The sequence below is a fragment of the Pristiophorus japonicus genome, chromosome 8 (genome assembly GCF_044704955.1).
Source record: "Pristiophorus japonicus isolate sPriJap1 chromosome 8, sPriJap1.hap1, whole genome shotgun sequence".
Taxonomy (NCBI): Eukaryota; Metazoa; Chordata; class Chondrichthyes; family Pristiophoridae; genus Pristiophorus; species Pristiophorus japonicus.
The window spans coordinates 101,819,255-101,832,324 of NC_091984.1; the positions used below are offsets into that span (position 1 = coordinate 101,819,255).

General features: G+C 47.8%; 1 protein-coding gene across 1 annotated transcript; it reads left to right on the forward strand.

The window, feature by feature from the left end:
* The first annotated feature begins 230 nt into the window (after positions 1 to 230).
* Positions 231 to 12,697, forward strand: LOC139268669 (14 kDa phosphohistidine phosphatase). The gene is made up of 3 exons (XM_070887205.1): positions 231 to 462; positions 8,780 to 8,904; positions 12,380 to 12,697. Exons 1-3 carry the CDS (start codon positions 249 to 251, stop codon positions 12,470 to 12,472), a joined length of 432 nt encoding a protein of 143 aa, XP_070743306.1. The 5' UTR covers positions 231 to 248; the 3' UTR covers positions 12,473 to 12,697.
* The last annotated feature ends 373 nt before the right edge of the window (positions 12,698 to 13,070 follow it).

Below are 13,070 nucleotides of genomic sequence, written 5' to 3' on the forward strand. Positions count from 1 at the left end.
TACACTGGGCTTTGCTCCCTCCCCCAGTGTGTGGGATACACTGGGCTCTGCTCCCTCCCTCGGTGTGTGTGGGATACACTGGGCTCTGCTCCCTCCCCCAGTGTGTGTGGGATACACTGGGCTCTGCTCCCTCCCTCGGTGTGTGGGATACACTGGGCTCTGCTCCCTCCCCCAGTGTGTGTGGGATACACTGGGCTCTGCTCCCTCCCCCAGTGTGTGTGGGATACACTGGGCTCTGCTCGCTCCCCATGACCATCCTGGCGTCTCTCTGGCGCATGGGCCGCCCGGCGCTCCGCCCACTCGCAGCCCGGCGCGGCAGGAACATGGCCGGCCTGGCCAGCGTTGCGGATGTGGAGATCGACCCTGACGGGGTGTTCAAGTACATCCTGGTGAGGCTGAGCCGCAAGGGCGGCGCGGAGCACAAGGACATCGTGCGGGGCACCAAAAGCGCCGAGTATCACAGTAAGTTCCCAGGGGAGGGAGCCGCCCAGCCGCCCCGCCCGGGGCACAGCCCCAGCCCCAGCCCACACCCTGTCCCGTGGACACCGCCCCAGCCCGCCCCTTGCCCCGGGGACACCGCCCCAGCCCGCCCCTTGCCCCGGGGACACCGCCCCAGCCCGCCCCTTGCCCCTTGCCCCGGGGACACGGCTCCAGCGCTCCCAATGCGTGCATTAGTGAAGTCTTTTTGTTGCTTTTAGGTATTGACCTGGTGCAGAGTGCAGGGAGGACGCGGGTCGCCCCCTGTGTACTGAGGTGACCATATACAGCACTGCAGTGACTGCAGGATCCATGTGGCCAGGGTTCGGGTTACAACCTGGCAGGAGCCGGACACCAACTGTTTCAAGGCGAATAAGGAGTGAGGAGTCAAATGAGGTCGAAAAATAAAATGCCCTGTTTAGAGCCATAAGCCCAAAGGACTGAAATTGCCCCCTTGCCCTCCCGGATAAGGCCTCTGGCTGCCTGAAAACGGCGGCCACGGGGCAGCGCGGAGGGGCCGCCATTTTGTACATTGTCCTTCCTCAGGGTCAGAGCGGTGTAGGGGACTGCTCCGCCCGATTTCTCACCGCGGCATGCACGCACCAACCCCTCACAGACTGGCGGCAACTCCTTCCCGAAATTGCCCTGCAGGAAATATCCCTTTTGTGGAATTACCCCGTGGGAGCGGTGGCAGCGCCGCTGGTCGGAGCCCCCGACAGCTTTTTCTGTCAGTGCACTTCTTGTTGATCGGCAGCACGACCACCCTTAAAGGGACGTGACGCTGCCGGCAATGCCATTTTTTTAAAAGTTGACAATTATGCCCCCTGTGTTTGGCTGGGCTGCCAACAGGCAGGGGTGCCAGGCCACTGGCCTGGCCGAAACTCCCTGGTAGCCTGTATTTGCCACCGAAGTGGCTGCAGAGTTCACAGCGGCCCTCCCCTTTAACTGAAGGGGAGAGATGTTGTGATGCGTCGCGCTGATGTCATCAGCAATGATGTCATCAGTGTGGCGCTGATGACTGGTCAGGGCGGCGGACCTGCTGCAAGGGCACTTCTGCCCCTCAGCCGCCACAGCTTCTGCCCCGAGCTAATAAAAAATATCAGGTGCTGAATATCGACGGCATCTTCACCGCATGGGTTGCGGCGGAGAAAAACTTCAAAAACCAAAGGGTGTGCCCCGTTTCGGACGGAGGTCAATTTCTATCCCCAAATGTTTTACAAGCCTGAATGAAGGGCCCAGGATCTTAGTTACTCCCAAAGCTGAGAAGATTTAGTGGGAAGAGACAAAGATAGATGAGGTAAATCAGGAAATGGTAGTTTGTTGATGCCAAGTTTGTTTCAGTTGTATAAGGAACAGAACAGACAGAGAGAGGTAAGGAAGTTTGACAGTTTAGAGGCCCTGGGAAAGATTGAGTTAAGAGCCTGCACAGTGAGTTGATTTAAACACTTGAAAGTGCAGGCACAAATTATAAAACATCTTCTTTGGATCATGTTGGGGGGGGTAAAGACATACAATTCAGTATAGTGATGCCTGTAGTAGTAGTAAATGGATAAAGACAGGAAAGGTTGCGACACAGAGAGCTTATAGGGTTGATGTGGGACCTCACATTCCTGGCAGGGAACCTCACCTGCTGGCAGCATATTTGGGAAATCACCAGTGTGCCTCTCACTGTTTTCCACTGATAAAGTCATGGGGACAGACCTGTGATTGCCCAATAGGTGTTCCCAACAGGTGAGGTACCCTGCTGGAAGAATTCATTTGTAAAATTACTCCAAGTGAGGGAAGAATTGCCTAACTGATAAGTTTTTACCTGTGTCAGTTCCATGGTTGTATGTGAGGTGCTTGAGTCTATCCAGATGTGGGAGCTGTATCCAAGTCTTTCAGGAACTCTGCGTGTATAAACAGAAGGAAGAATAGAAGTGTTACGTATAAAGCAAAGAATCACGTTTCTTGTCAACTCTAGAATGGAGGAGATGACGAAAAACTAAGGGTGAAGCCATCGAGGCATTGACGGGCACGGAGATCAAGATTTAGTTATTCATTGCACTGTAAGAAGAATGCAGGTTTTGTACACAGAGAGCACAATCTCAGTATTGTAAGTTGAAATCATTAGAAAGAGAGTCAATAGGGTTCGATGGTGAGTAAAGGAGGTTGCAGATATGAGTTGTTTCACCAACAGGAAGAAAGAAGATAGTTTTTGGCAACCCAGCTGCTCGTTCCAATCTGTTGCTGCCCCTCTTGCAATCTCATCATCATCAGAGGCAGTCCCTCGGAATCGAGGGAAGACTTGCTTCCACTCCTGAAGTGAGTTCTTTGGTGGCTGAACAGTCCAATACGAGACCCACAGACTCTGTCACAGGTGGGACAGATAGTCGTTGAGGGAAGGGGTGGGTGGGACTGGTTTGCCGCACGCTCTTTCCGCTGTCTGCACTTGATTTCTGCATGGGAATCGAAGCAATTGCCACAGAAAACTCTCTTCAACCGGTTAAACCATTTGTGTTGCTCTGGTATTTCCCAATTTCAAAGTTAAGACATTTTTTCCCTGTTGAATTGAATGACAGATCTCATGGATAGATGGGTTGTGAAGAGAGAAGTGAAAAATGAACATTGATGTCACTTTTATAACACACCGAGTGGTGTAGTATCAGCTTATTTTATTAGCATGAAGTAGGGAGCCACGTTTTCACTGCACATTCAGATCATTGTGAAAGTGGAAATGGCTGAGCTCCACACATGCAAATTCAATGACCGAGGATAGGACGACCTTGGATCTGGACTGGAATTGAATTACAGTACGCAGACGATGCTTGTGTCTGCGCACACTTGGAGGCCGAACTCCAAGCCATCGTCAACACCTTCACCGAAGCATACGAGAACATGGACCTTACACTAAACATCCGTAAGACAAAGGACCTCTACCGACCTGCTCCCGCAATCATACAACACTGTCCCCCCCACCCCCCCCCCCCCCGCCCAATCATCAAATTTCACGACAAGACCTTGGACACTGTGGACCATTTTCCATACCTCGGGAGCCTACTGTCAACAAGGGCAGACGTCGACGACTAGGTCCAACACCGCTTTCAGTGTGCCAGTGCAGCCTTCGGTCGCCAGAGGAAGAGAGTGTTTGAAGATCAGAGCTCAAACCTGGCACCAAGCTCATGGTCTATAGAGCAGTAGTGATACCCGCCTTCCTATATAGTTCAGAGACATAGACTATGTACAGCAGGCACCTCAAAACACTGGAGCAGTACCGCCAACGCTGCCTCCGCAAGATCCTGCAAATCCCTTGGCAGGATAGGCGCACCAACGTCAATATTGTCGCTCAGGCCAATATCTCCAGCATCGATGCATTGACAACACTCGATCAGCACCATTGGATAGGCTACATCGTCCGTATGTCCAATACGAGACTCCCAAAACAAGCGCTCTACTCGGAGCTTCGACATGGCAAGCGAGCCCCAGGTGGGCAGAGGAAACACTTCAGGGACACCCTCCAAGCCTCCTTGGAAAAAGTAAAACATCCCCATCAACACCTGGGAATCCCTGGCCCAAGACCGCTCAAAGTGGAGGAAAAGCATCCGGGAAGGCGCCAAACACCTCGAATCTCTTCGCCGGGAGCACGCGGAAGCCAAGCGGAAGGAGTGCACGGCAACCCAAGCACCCTACCCACTAGTTCCATAGAAACATAGAAAATAGGTGCAGGAGTAGGCTATTCGGCCCTTTGAGCCTGCACCACCATTCGATAAGATCATGGCTGATCATTCCCTCAGTGCCCCTCTCCTGCTTTCTCTCCATACCCCTTGATCCCCTTAACCGTAAGGGCCATATCTAACTCCCTCTTGAATATATCCAATGAACTGGCATCAACAACTCTCTGCAGTAGGGAATTCCACAGGTTAACAACTCTCCGAGTGAAGAAGTTTCTCCTCATCTCAGTCCTAAATGGCCTACCCCTTATCCTAAGACTGTGTCCCCTGGTTCTGGACTTCCCCAACATCGGAAACATTCTACCCGCATCTAACCTGTCCGGTCCCGTCAGAATCTTATGTGTTTCTATGAGATCCCCTCTCATCCTTCTAAACTCCAATGTATAAAGGCCCAGTTGATCCAGTCTCTCCTCATATGTCAGTCCAGCCATCTCGGGAATCAGTCTGGTGAACCTTCACTGCACTCCCTCAATAGCAAGAATGTCCTTCCTCCGATTAGGAGACCAAAACTGAATACAATATTCCAGGTGAGGCCTCACCAAGGCCCTGTAGAACTGCAGTAAGACCTCCCTGCTCCTCTACTCAAATCCCCTAGCTATGAAGGCCAACATACCATTTGCCGCCTTCACCGCCTGCTGTACCTGTATGCCAACTTTCAATGACTGATGAACCATGACACCCTGGTCTCGTTGCACCTCCCCTTTTCCTAATCTGCCACCATTCAGATAATATTCTGTCTTCGCGTTTTTGCCCCCAAAGTGGGTAACCTCACATTTATCCACATTATATTGCATCTGCCATGCATTTGCCCACTCGCCTAACCTGTCCAAGTCACCCTGCAGCCTCTTAGCGTCCTCCTCACAGCTCACACCGCCACCCAGTTTAGTGTCATCTGAAAACTTGGAGATATTACACCCCGTTCCTTCATCTAAATCATTGATGTATATTGTAAAGAGCTGGGGTCCCAGCACTGAGTCCTGCGGCACCCCACTAGTCACTGCCTGCCATTCTGAAAAGGACCCGTTTATCCCGACTCTCTGCTTCCTGTCTGCCAACCAGTTCTCTATCCATGTCCTTCAACCTCCATCTGCTCCACCTGTGACAGAGACTGTAGGTCCCACATCGGACTCATCAGCCACCTGAGAACTCATTTTTAGTGTGGAAGCAAGTCAGCCCCGACTCCAAAGGACGGCCTGAGAGAGAGAGAGAGAGAAACATGCAAATAACTCAACAGTGTTTGTAAGTGTGAAAATGGTTAAATTAAAATTAACTTCAATAGCCTTTCTTCTCTTTGGCCATTCCTGTTGATGCTTTTTCTTGCGTGAACATTCTTGTTTAAACGGTGAAGTGACAGCTGGCATTACTGAGAGAATATGGCATGGAGTAATAAGGAGTTGATGTATCAGTAGAAGTACAAACCAGAAGTTTCTGTTGGTGATATTAGCAGATGAACATGTAACTGAATTGGTTTGTCATTCCTGTTTCTGCTGTTTTAATGGAGGTGTTAACCAGTTTATTTTAAATGATTGACCAGCAGTTGGGATTGTTCTACAACATTGAACATAAGAATTAAAAGCAGGAGTAGACCATACGGCCCCTCGAGCCCGCTCTGCCAATCAATAAGATCATGGCTGATCTGCCCACCTTTAATCCCCCACCCCTCACCACAACCCGACCCTTGTGCATTTCCCATTTCGGAGACCCAAGAAATCTAACCTGCCCAGGCAGTGGTGGAAGAGGGAGGGGAGTGTGATGATGATGAAGAAACACCGTCACTGGATCTGACACTCGCAGCCACCAGCTCAGATGCTGGCACTGCGCAGAGTTCAGAGGGTTGTATAGAGGCGGGATCTGCAGATGGTGAGCCATCGGGCAGGGGTGGCCTGCAGCCAGGGCTGGAGGAAAGGGCAGCGCAAGCACCCGCTCCCTGGAGGGTGAGGTCACATACGAACCCCGCTGCTCAGGACCACGACGGCTTGCCAGAAAGCCTGAGCACAACGTCAAGGAGCATCTGTTTTTGCACTTGTCAGACGGCGACTTCACACCTATTTTTGTCATTTGATTTGCGCATGTCAGTTCAGTTCCCTCTCAGTGCCTGAGCTCAGAATCACATCCAGCCTATTTCTCCCTCTAGGCACTTTTAAATTGGTGCTAAGGCTCTGAAAGAAGTGTTCACATGGAGACTTGTTACCAACCTCCCCGTTTACTAACCTGCTGCTTGATCCCCACTAGGCCCAAGGGAGAAGGTCCATGTGTTTTACAGTTGTTAGGAGCCAGGAAAAGTCCGATCCTGGTTACATGAGACATGAGTTCCCCATCTGTCTAAGTTAGCACTCGGTCGATAGCCAGCAGAGAGACTGAGCTGTGACTCCATGGTAGTGTTTCATTGTGTGATGTGAGCGACTGTGTTTTAAAGATTAGTGTCAGCTGTGGCTCAGTGGGTAGCACACTCTGAGTCAGAAGGCTGTGGGTTCTGCTGGCACAAGTGGACTTAAAAGATCCCATAGCACTATTTTGAAGAAGAGCAGGGGAGTTATCAGTGGTGTCCTGGTTAATATTTATCCCTCAATCAACATAACAAAAAAACCCAGATTATCTGGTCATTATCACATTGCTGTTTATGTGAGCTTGCTGTGCGCAAATTGGCAGCTGCCGTGTTTCCCACATTACCACTGTGACTACACTAAAAGTACTTTATTGGCTGTAAAACGCTTTTGAGACATCCGATGGTCATGAAAGACGCTATTAAAAGCAAAGTCACTTTTTTCTTTATTACTATATTGAGACGCAACATAGGGGAAGTGGCTTTGCCAGTTTGACCTTTTGAGGAGAATAATACATTTTTAAAATTACTGTAAATATGCTGTTTATACTAAATATTGTTCATTTACTAAATTTGTCTGTTGGTTTATAGCTTGGGGCTCAGTCTGACGAAGTCGAGGATGGCACGTGATATATTCCAGTAAGCTGGAGTATAATATGACGGGTTTTCTATTCAACTCTGAGTCTTAGTCAATGTTCCATACAATTTATTTAGGGCCACATGGCCCCTTTAATGGGCTGCACAGCTGAAATGGAATATCGGTCTTCGTACAATTTCCCAGAATCCATGCTTGGATTCATAGGGAATGCGGGGTCTGCTTACTGGAGTGGTCACTGACATTGAACCATTGTAGTAGTACATGTAGCATAAAAACCCAAAAAACATATGGATGCAAGGAGTTCCACAGTTTTGAGGTCTTAGGAAAGAATAAGTTGGAGTAGGAGACCGTTTGACTAGTCTTGATTTCAATACACCTGAGGATGTGGGGAGGAGGACAATGTACTGGGGGCCCTGAACTTGTGGCCTTGCCACCTGCTGCCGTCCAGTTTTATCGGTGGTCTCCCCTCAGTGCCAGTTTCCACTAGGGAGGGGGGGCCCGCTGGGACCCGCCCGCTGATGGCCGCAAGTGCACAAGGTGCATAAGTGTCCTCCCACCCGCCGAGCTGGTAGACCCCTCCGGGTGGGAGTCAGCGGCAGCAGGGGGAAAGACCGCTGTGTGGAGGCAGGTCTAACCCCAACGGTAAGTATGAAGACCTGCAAAAAGAGGTTAGTAAACTTGCTTTATTTATTTATTTTTTTCAACGTTTTATGTGGATGGGGTCCCATGAAGGTCTTCCAGTGGTTGTTTTTTTGTGTAAATTTTTCTTTTTATGTGCTCCCCCTCCCCCCCGGGCCCGACTCAATCCTCAGCGTCACTTTGACAAGAATTGCATTTGCTGCTGAGATTGGGAGCTCCCGCCCAATGCCGCCCAGATTCACGGCGTAAATTTTGCCACCGGGTGGTATCTCGGCAGTCCTTTTGGGCGGAACGTAGCTTCCACCAAGTTCGGGCCCTTGGAGTTTAGAAAGGAAAGGGGAGTAAAGTTCCGAGGAGCACTGAATGTAGTATTGATTAGGATTGCGGTGACGAGAGGGCGGGAAGCTAGAGGTGAGGGGAGGTGCTGCGATTTTCATTGCCCCATTGAAGGGGGTAGAGATCAAGATTTACTGCTCGTTGTTGCACTGAGGGGAATGGAGGGTTGTGAGCACTGAGAGATGCAAGTGGGAGTGACCAGGAAAAGAGTGGATAGGTCTGCTGAGTAAACAAGGTTGTTGAAGGAAGAGAGTGGGAGAGGAAAAAGTGACTTAAACAACTTAATTATGCCACAGATAGTGATTTAAGCGATAACTAAAGGTAACAATTCTACTTCTACACTCCCAGCCCATGCCTCGGAATGTATATTGTGAATTGCACAACTGCATAATAAGTGGAAAACCGTGAGCTGGGGTTGCATTATTTTGTGATATGCTCATCAGGGTGTGTGCTGGCACATTACCGGCATTTTTACCTCTAGGTAGTCATGAATCTCCCAATTAAATTTAAATGACAGAACCATTGGTGTGGTATGGGGAGAGAGATGCATGACTCATTATTATCACTCCTGCATACCTTTTTAGTTCTAGCAATATTTTGGTTTGGGTAATTTAAATCTACAAAACCAGCAGGTTTGTTTGCTGGAAGTGGTGGTGTTGGGTGGATTATAAAACAGATTCTCTCACCCCGCTACAGATAACATCTTTGAAAAGTTGAGTCCTGAAATGGAGAAGCTGGACCTGGAGTGCAAGTGTCTGGGAGGTGGAAAAATTGACCACAACAGCAAGCAGAAGAAAATTAGAGTATTCGGTATTTCCACGGTGAGTAATCTATTGCCACTCCTAAAGCAGAATCCAAAGTCTCTTCAGCCTTGAAAATAATGTCATGTTATAAAGAATGCCTGTGATTCACAGGGAAGTAATATCCAGGAGAGCAGAGCAATGAACAGTTCCTGTCAGTTCATTGCACGCTGCCAAATTGCTCTTTGTTGGATATGGCGTGTGGGCATTAGTGCTGGAGAAGTGTGTTGAGCTAGCTAAGCTAATTATTGGCAGCATCACAGCTGATTGGTTGAAACGTGCAGCATATTCCAAGGTCACACATGGGTGTATCTAGTAGGGCATAAATTCATTATTCAGCAGGGCCAACAGCTGAAACCCTTTCACTATTGACTGACAGCAATATGCTACAGTAACACAATTCTACTGGCTTTAGTGGAGCTCAGGAGGGTCATTAATTCCACCCATGTTTCCATTGGCTGCTGCAGAAGATGCTGAGCCCTATATGACCCATAAGTTTTATATTCCATCAATGTAGCTGGTGTGCGAAGAGTAATGCAAAATAGTCTTCACCGTGGTGATAGAAGATGGGAAAACCATGCCGGAACAAGAGAAAGGAGGAATTAAGTGGCAAGCCAGCAGTACAGCAAGGACGATTGATAGGTCAGACACTGGGGGAATTTTAATGTTCTAATGCGCTGGGAGCGACGATGGGGTGGGAGGGGGACCTGATAGCGGGTGGGAAACCATAGCATGTATCTGATGTCACTGACCAGATCCTCGCCTGGAAGGCAGCCTGATTGATGTCAGGCTTGGCTTCCAGGGAATACTGGAGAAGAGATCGCAGAACCAGATAGGTCCAATCCGCGACCCCGGAGGGAGGAGGAGGGGTCCAATCCCCGACCTGGGATGGGAGTGCGGGTTGTATGGGGGTGCAGTCTGATGGTGGCGGGGGGGTGGGGGGAAGGCCAGGTGGAAGCACTGCTGCTCCTCCTGCCCTACAAGGAATGCTCCCCGAGGCTGTCCTTGCCTCGCTGCAGCTGCTGGGATTCCTGAGTCCTGGGACATGTAGCACTGTGTGACATGTAGCACTTAACCTTGTACTTCATCCAAGTGATTTCCTTATGGCAGGAATATGCATGCTGGCTGGCTGCATGGTTTCAGCATTAATGGTATTTGAAGAACTGCTAGCCTGCTGGGATTCTTGTGCCGCCCAATCCTCCTTGTGATAGTGCATAGCGATGGTCTTACACTGAACCAGCCATGCCTGATGCTGTTGTGACTGGCTTCTTCCATAAGGAAATCCCTTGTCAAAATGCTGTTTGAAATAATCGCCTTCAAACCGGACATTCGTTGCATGATACTCTTTATGGTGTTACTCAAGTTCATTGTGTACATTACATGACATGAACATGATACATGATACTGGCCATGAGCTCAAGGGAGGCCCCCAGTTTCAACACATCCTGCTCTTCAATGTGAGGGCAGCTCCTCAAATGGAGTTTTGGGCTTGAATTGCTTCAGGCTACCACCTGTGCCATTCAGCTCCTGCGATTATACTGGAAGCTGAAAAATAGTAGTGAGATTCTGCAAGTACATAGAGTTCAAACCATACTCCCTGATATAAATTGCACATCATTATCATCATTGGCAGTCCATCGAAATCGAGGAAGACTTGCTTCCACTCTAAGTGAGTTCTCAGGTGGCTGTACAGTCCAATAGGGGAATGACAGTCTCTGTCACAAGTGGGACAGACAGTGGTTGAAGGAAAGGGTGGGTGGGTAATCTGGTTTGCCGCACGTTCCTTCCACTGTCTGCGTTTGGTTTCTGCATGTTCATGGCGACCAGACTCGAGGTGCTCAGTGCCCTCCCAAATGCACATCACTCTGCTCAGTTGACTTACAAGCATGAACCTCCTTTAACTATTGTTGATGTTCACACATGCTGGAAAACGGACTTGCTCATTCTATCTTTCCCAATTGTGCAAAGCATTGATTGCCCTGATTCTTTCATGAAAGTACTGCAGTGTACAACCTTCACTAGCCTGGCTTAGTGGACAAGGCATTAAGAAGTTTGTCAAGGTAACCATTTCTTGCATGTCTACGTGTAGTAGGTGCTTCTTCCAATAACAGTATTGTTGGATTACTCTAGCAGTTTTATTTAGATCTTGCATCTCTGATCTCATTGGGTCCTGTGGGTGCTCCTATTTCCTTCTACACCTGCCACACTTGGTGCTTTTTAGGAGGCAGGAGGCTGCCATAAAGTCCTATAAGTTCTATCATTTCTGTCTCACTCTTTGTAATGCAATTGTGCCCAGGCAATCGCAGCTGGGCCAAGCTGGAAGGCACTATTTCAATGGATTAACTGGCTGCTTAGCACTGCTAACAGATGCTGACTCATTTTGATGCTCTGTTCTGTATCCATGAAAGAAATCGGTGGTTTGATGAACTAGCTAAGTAACACTAACAGCATAAGCAATGTTAATTTAACCCCTTCATTACTGCACAAACTTATTTCTTGCCTTTAGATTGTTAGATTGTTTCTGTGTTCACATTGATTGCCAAAGATTGTAAGATGTGTTGTATTTATCAGTCATACTTTCTAATTACAGAAGCTGTGGTATCCCTGTACCAGCTAGCAAACTTGAGTCATAGCAGCACATTGAGTCAATCATCCATCATTACTACCATGACTCACCCATTGTCAGCAAGTTCAGATGTAGCCAAATAGATTCTCCATGACTCTTGGCCATGGTAGGGAGTGGAATCCAACTGGATGTCAGATGCTTTGCCACAGCAAGGGAATATTGAAAATATACAAATAATTGATCTAAAATCTGTTTTTTAAAAAAAAAAAGTGCAATCATAAATGGAGTAACCAGGATGTCCTTAATCATGCAGGTGAAGTTCAAAAGTTTTTGATTTTTTTTTTACTTTACTCCTCTTCTCACAAACAGTACAGTAGCATGGTGGTTATGTTATTGGACTAGTAATTCAGAGGCCTGGATGATCCGGAGACGCGAGTTGAAATCCCACCACGGCAGCTGGGGAATTTAAATTCAGTTAATTAAATAAATCTGGAATTAAAAAGCTAGTATCAGTAATGGTGACCATGAAACTATCGGATTGTTGCAAAAATCCATCTGGTTCACTATTGTCCTTTTAGGGAAGGAAATCTGATGCCCTTATCTGGTCTGGCCTATATGTGACTCCAGACCTGCAGCGGTGTGGTTGACTCTTAACTGCCTTCTGCGGTTCAGGAAGGTGGCTCACCACCACCTTCTCTTGGCCTCCTCTCCTGAAAGCAGACTGACCGTCAGGTACTGTGAATCAATGGCAGTACTTTAATCTCCTGGTGGAGGCCAAATCCCGCCCTCACCTGATGTCCATATACACTGATCAGCAGTTACCGGATGGCAACCAAGAGCCGAAACTCCAGCTGAACTTATTCTGCGGAGACTGTAGTGCGCAATGAGAGTGAATATAATTGATGTTAACGACCTGTTTATTTGTCTTAGGGTTTTGGGAAAGCAGATCACTCCATTTCCGTGGAAAAGCTGAAGACTGTGTACAAGGACTATGAAATTACCTGGTCAGACGACACCAAGTAAAAATGGGGAGTCACTAGACTGTTCTCCATCAACAGAATTAGCATAAAACTGTGTTCATTTTTTTTGTTTCAAGTAGTACCAGTGTTTCTAGATGAAAGCAGTTTATTTGTAGCATTGAGTTGAACTATGACAGTGCTAAGGGACTTCGCACACTGGTGTTAAACAGTGTCAATGTAGAATCTACTTTGAGATTCATCACCTAATAAATGGTATGTTGTGAGTTTACCTCTAATGTATTGTGTGGTAACTTATCAGCAGATTGCACTGGGCTGTAAAGTAATTGATTTTATGTCTATTATTGTCTATTCTGGTGAAGGCACTGATTTGTGCTAGTAATCAACACAAAATATGGATTTGCACGCGCTTTCAAAATAGTGTTTTTTTTTTAAAAAGAGTGCCTAAATTCAGAGGTGATGAACACTGGTCAAAGTAAATAAGGGGGAACCAATGGATGTAGTATATTTGGGTTTTCAAAAGGCACTCAATAAGGTGCCACACAAGTTTGTTGTAGAAGATAAGGGATGATGAGATTGAGGGTAATATATTAATGTATGGATAGAGGATTGGTTAAAGGACAGAAAACAGAGTAGGAATAAAC

Bases quoted from the DNA above. Each gene is read 5' to 3' on its own strand.
- LOC139268669 (XM_070887205.1), top strand. From the start codon at position 249: ATGACCATCCTGGCGTCTCTCTGGCGCATGGGCCGCCCGGCGCTCCGC. The intron at 463-8,779 runs GTAAGTTCCCAG...ACCCCGCTACAG, and splicing joins CAAAAGCGCCGAGTATCACA to ATAACATCTTTGAAAAGTTG. The intron at 8,905-12,379 runs GTGAGTAATCTA...TATTTGTCTTAG, and splicing joins GAGTATTCGGTATTTCCACG to GGTTTTGGGAAAGCAGATCA.